The following is a 15,181-nucleotide window of genomic DNA, read 5'->3' on the forward strand; positions in this document are numbered from 1 at the left end:
CGAATACCAACGGAAAGGATTCTGATTGACATGCTCTCCCTCACTTCCTATACGGATCGAGAGTCTGCCAAGGGCACCAGGATTAACTGTAAAGGCTCTATCACCTCTCCACATTTGCCGAAACGAACGTCCTGTCGTGTGAAAACAAACATAAAAACACGATTTTTAAGTTTGATTGGAAATTTAAAACCCGCGTTTCAAGACCAAACTTAAATCGAGATTTTCCAAACGAGCGAACCATCTTTTTCTCTAAAAAAATGAGTATACACACTCGAAATCTCGAATCTCGAATGGTAGATTTAATTATACACTGGAAACTAGATTGAGCACAGATATTTAAATAAATCAATAAGCTTTTGACATCTGGGCCTGGTTGTTCAAAAGCCGTTAAATGCTAATCCCAGATTAAAGTTGACCACGGTGTTTGTTTTTCTACAGTCTGTGCTACCAAATGATGGTCAACGCGAACATTCGGCAAAGTTTTACATTTGAGAAAAATCAATCTTGAAAAACAAATAAGCAGAAAGAAACTTTCCCCAAAAAGTTGAAAAAAGGAAGCAAAGTTTACACTAATCCAGGTAAGCTGATCGGCTTTCGAACAACCGGTCCATGACTAATAAAGTACATTTTTTCACATTTTTCGTTTGGATTGGTTTCAACTCTCGTATACAAAGTTTATTTCACGTTGGGTCATCGCCGCCATGTTGGTGGACGAAAACATATAAAGATTTATCATTAGCTCCTTTTGCTTCATTACAATGTTACCTGTGTCTCTCGAGATTGGTTGCAAACCACCAAAAGACTTGATGCAAAACTTGCCACATTTTTTTAAATTTGTCTTTGTGCTAGTTATCATGACCATTCACGTTTTACAGCCAAATTTTTCTCACTTGCGAGATTAGTGCTAACAAGGACTTCTTAAGAGTAATTTGCACGAAGATAAGCTAATTAACAAATCGAAAGTGGTTCAGCGTTGTCTGTACTCTTGTCGACAACGATATTCGTCATCACAGTGGTCAAAATGTTGTGGACTCACGAGGCGCAGTCGAGTGAGTCGACAACAAATTCAACATCATGACACAAGTCCACAACACACATGTCTACAACTTTCTTGCAATATGATTGTTTTATTTCCCAAAATGGACGTCCCTGATTGGCTATTACATTACGTGACAAATTGACGCGTACAGCGTTGTCTGGACTCTTATCGACAACGGCAAATTAGCCAATTAGATTGCGAGATTACTAGCAATTGTGGTAAAATAGTATATTACTGCCCTCTTTTTTTGCATTTTCAATAAAGTTTCCTTTTTCGTTGGGGTGCAGGGGTGGCGCAGTAGTGAGAGCATTCGCCTCGATCCATCCCACCAATGCTCGGATTCAATTCCCAGACTCTGCGTTATATGTAGGTTGGTACTCCGGTTTTTCCGTCTCTTCAAAAACCAACATTTGATTTGATTGGCGTTAATTTGTTAATTTCAATTTACAGTGTCCCCAATTAGTGCTTGAGCGCTAGATGATTAGACACTTAAATTAAAAACCGAACCTTTCTTTTCCTTTCCTTTTTCCTTTATACAAGGAAGATTTGAGATCGTAATTTATTAAAACTTCAAAATGGACGCAATTGGCGTTGTGACCTGTTTTGATTGAGTGAATTCCCAGTCACGTTGACCGAGATTTTTTCACACCCTTTCACGCGTTAACTAGATGTGCTTAGAGTGAGCATATTCATAGTTCTGAGGGCAAATACTGAAATATTCGCAGAGATTGAAACTGGCGGATAGTGGCTCAGTATCCACCAGATAAAGTAATAATGGCCTTCGAAGAACCAGTTCAATTCAAAAGGTGGATACTGCAACCGGATAAATCACTATCCATTGGATAGTGCTATTGGTTTCAGTATGACTCATCCACCATTTTGAAGTACAAAAATAAGGGCACTCATGATCTATTTATTATCTAGCGGCGGTACCTGATATTTCGTGAAGCCAGGGAACATAAGACCTCCCACTGATCTGCTCCCATATGCCACAGTGTATTTGATCGACCAAGAAAAATGATCTCCATCTGAATGACAACCTTCTGGTAGTTTTGCAGTGTGATTTTATCCCACGGGTTCTACGATGAGGTACGAAAATGAATCGAGACTGTACTCCATTGTTCGACCGATGATCGTCGATTTATCTTCGGCTGTTACTCGGATCTCCGTACAGGTGCTCGTTCCGAGAAATACGTGAAATAGCACATGAATAACACTTAGAATTCTCATATCGATCAGATTCTTGTTGTCAACAATCTAAAAGATAAAGAACATGCAATTATGTGGGTTAAAAGGAACAAAATTAATCACGCAAGCTTTCATTGCGACTCAAGATGTCCGTCTCTCACACTGCATGTTACAGTCTTTGGCAAAAGAAAAAAATAAATAAATAAATAAAATAATGACTAGGTACGCAATGCGTACATGTGGATAGCCACTTCGACACCCTACTACAGTGGAGTGTTTTTAATTAGTACGATGTCGTTGTCATTCCGGTTCTCACTATTCACTAATCTGCATAGACTTTGAAAATCTGAACGAAAATCAGTGGCAATAGTCCATAATCGTGATAAACAAAATGCACCTCAACGTTGCTCTACTTCAAACTTTCATCAATCTTAATGCTTAATATAACCACTAACTCTGCACCTCAAAATATGTGCAATCTTTTTACTTGTACACAAGACATACATCAGTACAATACTCGCTCAGCATCTTCTGGTAACTACTATATTAAACATTCTAGGCTCAATCATCATAAAAACCTTTTTTTCCATCGTTGGTGCTAAAATTTGGAACAGTATTCCCGAAAGCTATCGAAGACTACCAAAGCACATATTCAAAAAGAAAATTCAGGCATTACTATTTGTAACTTTAGAAACTCTGGACAGTTATGCTGACACTAACACTCTTATCTCTGAAATAAAAAAGGCATCTTAATTATAATTCAATCATAAATTATTATATTTTTCTTCACTTTTTATTACTTTTTTCCTCTTTTGGCAAATTATGTATTCAAAATCGAGTTCTTTAACGCCCTCAATTAGTAATTCGCGTTTGTATGTCCTTAACACCGCCTGCCTAGATTAGCTCGCTATTTGTGGCGGTGTTCATTGTAAGTAATTTTCTGGAAGACTTAATAAACATGGAAAGCGTGGTTGCTTATGGACCAATTTCGATATATTAAAATTCAGTCCCAACCAAAAGGCATCATCTCGAGGCTCTGGGGAATAAATATAAGGATTTGTATGGGTTTATTCCCCTGAGCCTCGAGATGATGCCTTTTGTTTAGGACTGAATTTTAATATATCGAAATTGGTCTATTTAGTGTCAATTTTGTATCAAATGTCATTATGGATACTAGGTGCCATATGCAGTAATCATTTACATAAAACAATTTTGATTACCATGAATTAAGTCCAAAAGTCTCACTTTTACCTCTGTCTGGTATTAAAAGTATTAAAATTGTATATACAGTTACCGCAAACAAGAAGATTTCAAAACCGAATGCAAGTAAATGTGTTTAATAAGTATATTTATTTCATATTCAATTTAAATTATTAAATGCTTTAAGTACAATTGCAGGATTTTGCATGAAGCAATAAGGGGTTTTGTATAAAGATATCCATAATCAAATTTGATTGGCATTGATAAAGAAGGCTTGCTTGTTTGCTTATCATCCAAAATTATAACAATCTTCACAATTTTATTCATAATTTAAATAATATAAGAACCTATCACCAATAGACCTTTTTGCGGATACGGCGGCTATTTTGATTTCTATTGTTTCGAAAAACATTATGGGATGCTCAGGGGACAAATTAATGTTTATTTGCCCCCTGGGCATCCCATAATAGCTATTCGAAACAATAGAAATCAAAATGGCCGCCGTATCGGTAAAAAGGTCTATTATAACCTGTTTATAAGTTTGGCAGTTTCTTGATATAATGAGCACCAAAACGTGTGACATAACCTTTGAACAGTTATGCTCTACTCTCATTCTATTCCCAGCTTCTCACACTCAAAGAAAACAGCCTTTGGATCAAAATCAAAGCTGAAAATTTTGCTAGACGGGTGTTAAAGCAATCAGTCTTTCGAAATCTGAGGGGAAAAAAAGGTTTTTTTTCTTTTTTCAAATCATAGTAGCACTTTAAATAGTTTCTAAAAAAGAAACTGGGGGGATAAACTTTGGTGACGTTCAATCACGAAAAATTGGCTTTATAAAATTAACGAATTCGAATTGATGAAGGTAAAAGGATTTGTGAGCTGAAGTTTTGCGGGTTTGCTCATTCGCTCTGAAAAGCGCTAACGCTCGAAACTGCATGGTGAAAGCTCACAACTCCTTCTCACGCTGGTTAGGCCCCATTCAAGTGTCGCACTACCGCCGTGTCGAACTCAATTGAATTGAGTTTGACTTAAGTTCGATAAAATCTCGACATATAATTCAGACGTCGAGTTTAATTGTGCCGCATTTATTTCATAAAACGTTGTCTTGTCAATGCTAGCTAATGCTGCTTCAGGGCATGCGTAGTCAGTAAGAAATTATGTCCATACATTACAATAATATATGCACTTGATTCGACACGGCAGAAAATCGGCGTTTGAATAGCCCTTTTCATGGTTAGTTTTTCTCATTCGCATTACAATACAATCTAGCATGGGTGTGAGGTAATTTCGGGCTATTTTGTAGTTTTAACCCGAAATTGCCTCGCATCCACGTTAGATTACATTGTAATGCAAATACGAAAAACTAACCGTGAAAAGGGCTATTGGTGCCGTTTTTTTCGGCAAGTTCGACACAGCCCTTACTCACACACCAAACATGCACGAGGGACCAAGAAAGGCTGCTTTCTTCGGCAATGCTTTCACCGTCTTGAGAAATACAACCAAGCACTCACAAGAACGGTAATTGAGGGAAATTTGATGGATCAGTTCGATCTTTTCCAGAAGAATTGAATGAGTAAACTGAGAGTATTCATACAAAATACTTATCTATGTAACAACAAATATGAATCTGCTTTATCACCAATGATTACAAACTGGTTAATTCGTTACAATGATCTTCTGTTACTTGCATCATGGTCACAGCAAAGTTTTGAGAGTGGCATGCACTATAGGAAACATTGCATTGCAGTTGACCTCTGAGGTACACCTAGAGCGTTGAAAAGCTACTGTATTTGACATTTTTGTAGATTAATCGTCACCAGAATCCAGTATCTTTGCCAGCAACTCAAAGACAACGTAGGATTTCCCAGCGAACTAAACACGAATAGGAAGCAACGAATTCAACGAGCATAAATCGCGTTCCCTCCAATTTCCAACCTAAATAAACAGCCTCGACAAGCAAAAGAAACACACTTTCCGTAGCTTGGTAGCTCTTATCTTAACCCATAAACCAGATAGGGTTACGATTAGGGAAGGACGATTACCATGCCAGAAGACTTGAACACTCCTTACCTGGAACTGGGCTGATTCCTGTTCTACCGATGTGATGGTCCATTGGAAATGATTTCGTGTATTCCTTTTAAATGCATGGTGTCACGCTCCAAGGCTTCGCGACAAAGTAGAAACCCAAACGGGACCCGCCCTTTTGGTCATTAGTTCTTTCACAAAAAACAAACAAAGATTGTTTAACATTTTGTAAAAATACAAAAAAAACCCGAACGCCAAGAAAAAAATTTCCATGCAATGGGTGCAAATAACAAACTACTGTTTCATTGCACTTCTTTGTCACAGCGCTTTGAACTCAAAATAATCAGTTATTGCATGTTAATCATTCAATGCGCGAAGGGAGAGTAAATCGTCATTTACTTTCACAAACGAATCCTTATTACGTCCTTCACTATTAACAAGATTTATTTAAGGATATAGGCAATAAAAAGGACACAGTAGTAAAGGTTTTTTTCCCTGGAAAAAGAATGATATGGTGAGGCCAGCTGATTCATCATGTTCACGAAAACGAGTTACGTGAAGTTGGGTTCATAGACCAAATCGGCTACCTCAATGTTGTACGAAATTCAATCTCCCGGGGTTGAGATTCTTGGTGCATTGTATTTGCATTTAAAGGGTTTAAACTGGGAACAACATTGAGTTGGTCGATTTGGTCTCTTATGTTAATCGTTGAAAATGGCGGATTTAACATTGCATTTCAAAACTAACCGGGTGTAGTTCTTCTTTTCTTTTGCATTGCATTTTTGCACTTTGTTGTAATGCTAGTCATAAATTTTTGTTGAAAACAAAAAAAAAAATTCAAATTAAACTTCACCTGCGAAGGACAAAAATCACAACGACGGGTGTATTGTGGAAACACTTCATTTTTTCAAAACTGTGCGGTCGCTAATCCTGTAAGCGAGGACAATCAATAGTCCTACAATAGAAACAGCTTCTGTCTGAAGAACTTGAAAATATTTCCATGTTTCCCTTGCCAGGGCGCTTCCAACAACAACATGTTTTTTAAACTACACTCACTTACTCGGAACACATTCAAAAGGGGTCATTATATGAACTATAAAGTAAATTAGAGTGAAGGCTACATGTAATAACCAAAGGGGCAAATCGCGACAAGTGGCCTGTTAAGCATGGATGAAATATAATATTTAATTGGGAAGTTAAAGAATTGGACCCACAGAAAAGATAATTATAAATCGCCCGGTGTGAAGGAACCCGGAATGCAGTAAATGTGAAGCTTGAGAATCCGGAATCCAGAGCGTGGAATCCGGAATCCATTCCAAGGTTGTATGGAATCTAGAATCCACGGATTTCGACGGAATCATAAGGATCCATTTCGGTGGAACCGTTCAGTTTGGAATCCGGAATCCACGGCTCGGGATCCGGGATCCCTTGGGCTAGGATCTGGAATCCAAGGGCCACCTGGATTCCTTTACATAGGCAAATCTGAAACTAAAGTTACTATCATAATTCTTACACACAAGACATAAGAACAAGACAGCATACAATGAGTGAAGCAGAAATAGAGACATGAAAAAATTGCGTTCGAAACTTAAGGTTTCCAGAAAGTTTCCCCGCCCTTCCACTACTCAATTGGAGAAGCAAAAATCTGTTTTCAAAACTGAACTTGCTTCACGTAATTTGACAGTACGAACTCCGCAGTTTTTTTCAGACTGAAACCCCCGATACAAAAGCATTTCGAACAATTCGCTTCTTTGAGGCTGTTCACATGAAAAGAGGAAGATCGTGACATCATGATTTCTAGATGCACCCAAAACGTCCATAAGAGAAAATAAAATAAAAAAAACAACAACAACAACAACAGCATGGTTGCGGCTGGTCTTTCAGTAGCTTCATTCTACCATTCGTATAAACTACAACCCTAACATAAATTTCTGCAGGTAAACCGCACGAAAACTAACCATCTCAGTACTACGAACTTTCTTTTTCAAGCAAGCAGCCCCTACAGCTTAGTGTTTTTTCGTTTTCTAACAAAATCCGTCCCCGGCCAACTCCTCGTCAAGATATTCATCTCATGTTCAAGATTCTATTGTGACTTTGCGGTTTGAAAGTACTTTCGGTGAAGTAGCACTGTTGTGACGTTTTCTGCGTATTCTTGTTCTTGGAAAACGAACCATTAGTAGTGTTTCTTCCATCATTGTGGCCTGTATCTGAGGCTGCTTGTCATCTGGTTGTGCGACAAGGACATAGCGACTAAAACGTAAAGCAGAAGAAGATTCGATGAGCGTCCATAGTAACGATCTTTATTTAAGTGTCCACTGTGTTTAGTTGTGAAAATACATTGTTCGTGGTTAGTCTTACGGAGCTCGTTTCATCCCGACCAAGGGACTCATCAGAGACCTTTCTGCTTGGCAAACTCCTTGGGCATCACGCCGAAAGTCCCGTTCGCTAACAAAATGATGACAGCAATCTCGCCTTATATCGCATAAGGGTTCCAGACCGCACAAACTCATGAGTAAAAATTGACAAAAAAGTTGACAGTTACTTGGGAAAATACATCGTTCGTGAATTTGTACGGACTGGAATCCTTGTGCGATATAAGGCGAGATTGCTGTCATCATTTTGTTAGCGAACGGGACTTTTTTTGGCAACTGTGTTTAGCGCTAGGAACTAATAGGCCATTTCCGAGTTCATGTCTGCCTCCTCTTCAAAGCGAGGCTAAGTGCGAAGCGCACATATGAATGAAAACTTCATTTTCATGAGAAAAACTTCGCACTGAGACTCGCTTTCAAGATGAGGCAGACATGAACTCGGAAATGTCCTATTGAGGACACTAGACGGAAACCAAATCATATCAGAGGTTGGTTTTTGAGGAAAGGGGAAAACCAAAGTACCCACATAAAAACCTCGCGGAGCAGAGTAGAGAACCAACAAACTCAACCCAGATATAATGCCGAGTCTGGGAATCGAACCACGGGCCACAATAGTGGAAGGCGAGTGCCCTTATCACTGCGCAATTCGTGCATCATCTAACAGAAGAGGCATCCATGTACGAGGTATTATTAAGTAGTTGTAATGACACTAAGCAAGAATGATTATCGCAGTTGAGAGCACATACATACGTAGTTGCTAAGAAACCTGACAAAAATCCGGGAATAAGAGTAACACGAGCTCAACGACTTGCGATTGCGCTGAACTGCTCTACCCTCTGCCTGAGCTATCTAGCTGTTTCGGAGCTTTAGTTGTAAGTAGGTGCACGTGAATGAATGATGAAATATAGGAGAATTTTTGCGTCATTAGAATAGGGCTCTCGTTTTCTAATCAATCAGCCGAAAATAAAGTACTGAATATTGAAAGTACATCGCATATTGAGCTATCGCTGGAAAATTTGAACGCTATATATATAAATTCAACAAAGGCAATAAACTCAACAACGGCACTTTTCCATTTCTTACCAATACTCGTAACTACTGCAAAATTCTAGATAACTGTAAACCTGCACATAGAAACTGACCGGGGTAGATGCGACTGTTAACTGACAATGTGTCTAATCGAGTGTGAAAACAAATACTGGTAAACAAATCATGTCAATTGATCTTTGGAAAATCCCCCTGATCAACTTAAGGATCTAAATGTACTTTCCTTCTCTAAAAGGTTGAATTGAAATTGAACTGAATTACAAAGCCAGTTTGCGCTTCTTTAAGCTTTTGTAATGATCAACCACTGACTCCAGGACATCATCTGACAACCGGTCAGGACCTTCGATGCAAATGCACATGGTGTATTCAAGTGCATCCGCACCGAGCCTACTGCGGAGCCTTGTTTTAATTAGCTTCATGGCTTTGAAGGAACGTTTAACAGTGGCCGTTGTCACCGGTAATACATTTACAATCGCAGCTACCTTTGCCAAGTTCGGAAAAGCAGTGGCAATGTCAGTTACCACTGTCTATCAATTTCGAGAGCACTTGTTGTAAGGTGCTGTCTTTGTACCTCACAAAAAAGACTTGGCGAAACAGCTTCCATTCTGATTCCGTATCCTCAGCGTTAATGTCAGGTTGTGAGATGCCTATTTCTCCCTGAAATTGGATTCTTTGTGCGACACTGTAAAAATTGATTAGGGTTCGTATCTTTTCTATGTCATAGTCTGCCAATTTATCGTCAGTTGGGAGATGTTGTGGATCAAAAATAGACATAGCAGAGATAAGATCTGTAGACTCGATCCTTCTATTAATGTGGTCAACAATACTTTGCACGTACCGACGATAGACCTTGTGAAGAAAAAAAGTTCTTTTCTTCCTCTGTGGCCACAATGTTCTTTGTTCCAAGTTGCGCATCATCAGTGAACACTGAAGAATGATTCTTGAACCACGTGCAGGTATTTACGTTCTCCTTCAACTCCATTAACCGTCTAGTAGTGCTCTCAACCATTGCTGGTACGCTGGCTTGCAGTGCCGCGACAGTATGCAGTACATCACAGAGCATGTAGATAAAAGCCACAGTCTTGTATTTGGTCGAGAGAATAGCAATGCCATGTGCTTCTGCGTCACCTGTCTCTTCATAAATCTCTTTGAAAGTACTCACCAATGCTGGCAAACTTAGCCGTACAGCACGCACGGCCCTTTCACGGGCTAACCATCGAGTATCGCTAGGTTTCTGCATCTTGACTTCAGGACACTGAGACTCAGCCTGAATCTCCTTTAGTTTTCCGCTTTCTTGGGTGAATAGTAAAATGCTGTCCAAATTGTTAATATTATACCTAAGACTCGCTTTACCTCTGCGTGTTCGCCCGGAATATTTACAGCAGCCAGTTGCAGTAGATGGCAACGACAGTGTACGTAAACATCGCTTGGTGCATGCAACCTCAGGCGTGTCTGAACACCAGTCCTGTTACCCGACATGGTGCTAACACCATCAAAACCAAGACCACGCATTTTCTCAAATGTGATGCTTCTGGATTGCAAAAACTCAGAAATATAACCAGCGATAGCTTCAGCATTAGTTCCCTTAGCTTGTATGACACCAAGTAAGTGTTCCACTGGCTAGTTGTGATGTATAGCCAACGTGCACACACTGACAGTTCTTCCTAGGAGTCTATATCGGTGCTTTCGTCTACCATTATCGAGTAATAGACGCTTCCTTTCAAACTGTCGAAGAGGCTGTTTTCCATAGTCTTGCTGATGCTTGTAAGACGTTCTACAATTGTGGAATATGACTCATAGGTTGCATTACGTGGAATGTTTCTGTATGCGCTTTCAACATATCCCCATTCTCGATCTGCAAGGTAACGAGACCTTCAAATGTAGTTGTGTGGGGAATGTGATGTTTTACAAGGAAATACAGTGATCGGATGAGCTTCTTCATCATTTTCCGGTTTTCTTTCTTTTCTTCCTCGCTGGCTGTTACAATCAGTTTTATAACATCACTACGCTTTTCTGCAGACTGAGAAAATGCCCTTCTCTCTACTGCTGCTAGATGCCATTCACTTTTCTCATGATTTGCCAACAGGGTTGTAGCCTTCGCCCAGTTGTTTACAGGACGTGTTACCCATGCACCTTTAGCTTGTACAGGTACTTTCTCATAGACCTCGCAAACAGTACATACCATACCCTTCAAAGTTGAAGTAAAGTTCATCCAACAGTGTTTCTTTTTCCATGAAACGTCTTAGGTTAAATTCTTCTTGTAGTTCGGCTTGTTATTCGTGCTTCTACTCGATGTTGCTGCAATCTTTTCTGGTGGTTTTACTGCACAATCAGATTCACATGGTCCGTGTCTTTTTCTTGGTTGACCTGTGCTAGTCGAACTCGATGTTGTGGCAACCTTTTCTGGTGGTTGCAAAGCACAATCAAAATCACATTCTGATGACGTGTGTAGATCAGAGTCTCCTTTCCGTGGTTTTCTGGTGACAAATTTGTCCATGCTGTCGCTATTCAACTCATAAACAGAATGTACAGTACAATACCCGAGCCTGCTCTAAGGCCAGTAGTTTGTAATACTCCATGTTCCTTGTCATGTAGTGTCCTTAGACAGGAAATACTTACTTCATGTGCACTGACCTCGTCGCGTCTGGATGATTTTTCCGGTATAGTTACTTATATACTGCAATGATACCAATATTTTTGGGGGGAAGCTGGGCATTTGGGGGGGGGGGGGGGGAGGGAGGATCTACTCCTCAAATACCCTAGATAGAACCCTGCTTCTCTGAGGAAACTCGTATGTTAATGAAACGAAATGTCAATAACGTCAGGGAAAATTCCCTTATACGAAAGGCATACTTTAAACAGTGGATTGTAACAACTCTAGGGAATGATCATTGCAAATGAGGGCACAATACGCCAATACACATGAAGACAAGCGTAGGCCTGGATTTCTTTCAAAATATATGATCTATTTTTTTTGGGAAGAGGATCTTCGAATAAATCCCTTTCACGGTTTGAGTCTGACAAAGTGCGTGATGCATGCATACTTGTCTCAGAGGCACGACCCACTTCAAATCTGGTGTCTATATAGCTTTAAAAGATACAGAAAAAAAAGATATGACAACTGAACACTTCTATTGGCTTACCTGCACTTGCTTGGGATCGAGGCTGACGGTGGGGGCTTGGGTAACACATTGACAACATCAGACACGTGATGATCGGATTTCTTCAGGTTAATCAAGTTCCTTGCCACTGGGTTTAGTCTCTGTCCAATGGATTCCGAGCTAAGTCTAAGGCGGTATGGTCGTTCACTGGCAAATTCCCGTTCCTTTACGAGGCGGTTTTGGATCAGATCCGAAGAGGGAAGAGGTGTGGTGTTACGTGAAGAAGTTGTGGGTGGTGGTGTGATGAATTCGATGACCCCCTCAGATTTGGAAACTGTCGAAATACCAAGATTACAACTAAGATTACAGAACGCCATTTTTTTTTTGGTAATATTAATTAATCGGTGAAACGGCCATTTCTCAGAAGAGCGTCCGCCATGTTCTGATGTCATTACACGCACGGGAGTAACAGGAAGACAACGCACATAACATGGCGGACGTACAAGAAAAAATAATTGAAATATTGTTAATCATTTGTGGAGCAGGGGTGGCGCAGTGGTAAGAGTACTCTCCTGCCACCAATGTGGCCCTGGTTCAATTCCCGGTCCCGGCGTCAAACGTGGGTTGAGTTTGTTGTTGATTCTCTCCTCGTTCCGAGAGGTTTTTCTCTAGGTACTCCGGTTTTCCCTTCTCCTCAAAAACCAACACTGCCAAATTCCAATTCGATCCGGAATGCAGTGACGCATGTTGAATGAGCTCCAGAGCGCTCTTAAGGTGTTCCGTGGGTAAACAAATTCCATTTCCATTTCCAAACAAATATAGGATCCGTTTCACCAAAAAAATGGACTCCTTTTCTGAGACAGGGATGTCCTTGGTAGTGTTTGAGATAAACATATTGCTCTTTGGCAAGACATTTTGGCTCTTCTGAGCATATCTTTCAAAATAACCATGTCGTAACATGCTCTTAACTTAACGGCTCGAAAAAACATCACGATGGAAATAAAAACACAATCCATGATACCTTGTGCACATTCAAGATGGCTTGAATTTTTCCACTTCTCTCTCTGTTTGCTTTCAAGAGATTGCCTTCTTTCTTTGGCGGTCTTTTGCCGTTCTTGTCTCAGTTGCTGTAACCGACTAGCTCTGCATAAAACCATAAAGTAATTTACTTTATTTGTCTTATAGATATTAGGTGCACCATGATTAGCCAATTTAGTTTCCCCAAATAAAACAAAAATAAAGTTCATCATCATTAGAGAACAGTATTCTGCACCATAACAGAATAAAGTTGATAGTTTTTTTACTTCGCTAGATTCACAAGGCTTGAGATACATGTCACAAACTGCTTCGCAAAGGATAAATAATTCGCAAAGAATGCTTTATTTGTAAGGCGGTCAAACATCGGCATGAAAACGAAGGTTGACGTGAGGTCCGTGAAAAGTACTGGGCTTTCAAACGGAGGAAGGTTGGAGCCCCACCCACGCCAGCACTAACTCAAATGTACCCGGATAAGGACACTATGGCGTAGGAAACGATACAACGGTTTTTCTCAATCTCTTTGATGCGTTTAAAAACCCTAATATCATTGAGAGTGACTACAGGGCACGGAGTTCCCAGTGTTGTGATCCTGCCAAAGGTGGCAACTCTTAAAGGATACTTTGAGTCCTACAATATTCCACCTTTAGCCCCTGTCTGAGACCACTTAAATTAAACAAATCAAGTACAAGAGATGCAAAGCCTCTCACCTATCTAACACTTTGATTTGCCAAATTCCTCCATAGTAGTCACTTGTGCCTATCATGGGAATGTCGCTGTGAAAACGAACCACACTTAATTGGCACAATGGCATTGCCAAGTTTTTTTTAGCTTTGCACGCTCGAAGATCAAGTTCGTTTTTGTGGCATATTCAAGCTGTAATTTGCAAATGTTGAGCCTTACTCATGATATTAAGGGATAACTTTTAATGAACGAAAAATGCTCTCGTCTAACTTGCGCACAAAAAACGCCCGTCCATAAATATCTCCAACAAAATGGTTAACTTCGATCTCAAAACGTTTACCAAAATATACAGGTGATAAATAACGTAATAACGTTCACCAATTTATACCTTTCAAATCCAGCTGATTCTCTGGACATGTCTTTTACATCATCCTGAATTCACAATGATAGGGAACGCTTGAGTCAGTGCACTTCTCCCTCAGGCAAACACAAGAGACCTTAAAAACGGATTCTTACTTGTATGATATTAAGCATATGCACAACCAACAAAGGGCATACAAATTAGAGGGGCCTAAACACACGCAATCTTACGCATACTCACGACACAGAAGTTGGTCAGAAGTTCTTCAAGCTTTTGACAACTTGTCCACATAAGGGTCGTCATTACTCAGAGTCATTCTGTTTGTGAGCTTAAGATAATTTTATTTTATTTTATTTTATTATTTTTTTTTTTTTGGGGGGGGGGGGGGGGTTTGAGGGAATTTGATATTATCATTTTCTTGTTAAATGTCCCGGTTATTAACAAAAGAATTCTTCAGACAACACCAAAATATCGCCCACAAAGTTCATTATCACCGCTAAGCGAAAGCACTGGTAAATGTGATAATCACATGTTTGGCCAGCATTCTTCGAACTTAAAATCTGAAAATATTGGCTCCAACTTGCTAGCCAGTATTGTTGGATTGTTTATGCAACGATAAGTGTAATGGCTTCGAAGGCTTTCTCTCTTATAATAATAAATCGACTTCCCTGATATCCATTAGCGACTATTCCAAAACGTTCTGCATGTAATCCATTCTATCTCCTATTTATTTCAACCAAGAGGATTATGATGCTCTCCCTCAAAACAATTCTTTTTGATATGATTTAAGGTAAGAAGTTGCCGTAAGGAGGATCTTTCATGTCTATTTTATAAGAAATGTTTGCTTCCTTGATGCTTCCCTTTTGCCAGACAGGCCCATCAGAACAACAATAGAACTGACGGGTCATTTTGTCTTCCCAATTTCATACAATTCCTTATTCAATGTCATGGAGTTGATTGTCGTCAGTATTTAATTAAATCCAAAAGATCGAAGTTCTTTCAAAAATGTATAATTTTGCATCTTAGCATTACTAGGAGCGAACGACAGCCCTACATTCCTGTCAAGGCGTTTTCACAGACCGATTTATTTTCAGATTGAATTTCCTGCAAATGAGACTCCAGCGGGAGCCCA

The 15,181-nt window shown here is 39.7% G+C and overlaps 1 protein-coding gene across 6 annotated transcripts in view; it reads right to left on the reverse strand.

The window, feature by feature from the left end:
* Window positions 1–4,766: 4,766 nt before the first annotated feature.
* LOC137989079 (uncharacterized) overlaps window positions 4,767–15,181 on the reverse strand; it is a 53,564-nt gene continuing 43,149 nt past the window's right edge. For 3 of the 6 annotated variants that reach the window (XM_068834968.1, XM_068834963.1, XM_068834967.1), the window contains 5 exons: window positions 14,077–14,120; window positions 13,715–13,780; window positions 12,991–13,112; window positions 12,012–12,303; window positions 4,769–7,702 (listed from right to left, as the gene is read on the reverse strand). In XM_068834968.1, the coding sequence (XP_068691069.1) occupies window positions 7,528–7,702; window positions 12,012–12,303; window positions 12,991–13,112; window positions 13,715–13,780; window positions 14,077–14,120 (699 nt within the window). In that variant the 3' untranslated portion in view covers window positions 4,769–7,527. Of the gene's footprint in view, window positions 7,703–12,011; window positions 12,304–12,990; window positions 13,113–13,714; window positions 13,781–14,076; window positions 14,186–15,181 lie in introns of those variants that run through there. The other 3 variants (XM_068834966.1, XM_068834965.1, XR_011120856.1) reach the window with 3 other exon arrangements.

This window comes from Montipora foliosa, unplaced genomic scaffold, assembly GCF_036669935.1.
Source record: "Montipora foliosa isolate CH-2021 unplaced genomic scaffold, ASM3666993v2 scaffold_438, whole genome shotgun sequence".
NCBI classification, from domain to species: domain Eukaryota; kingdom Metazoa; phylum Cnidaria; class Anthozoa; order Scleractinia; family Acroporidae; genus Montipora; species Montipora foliosa.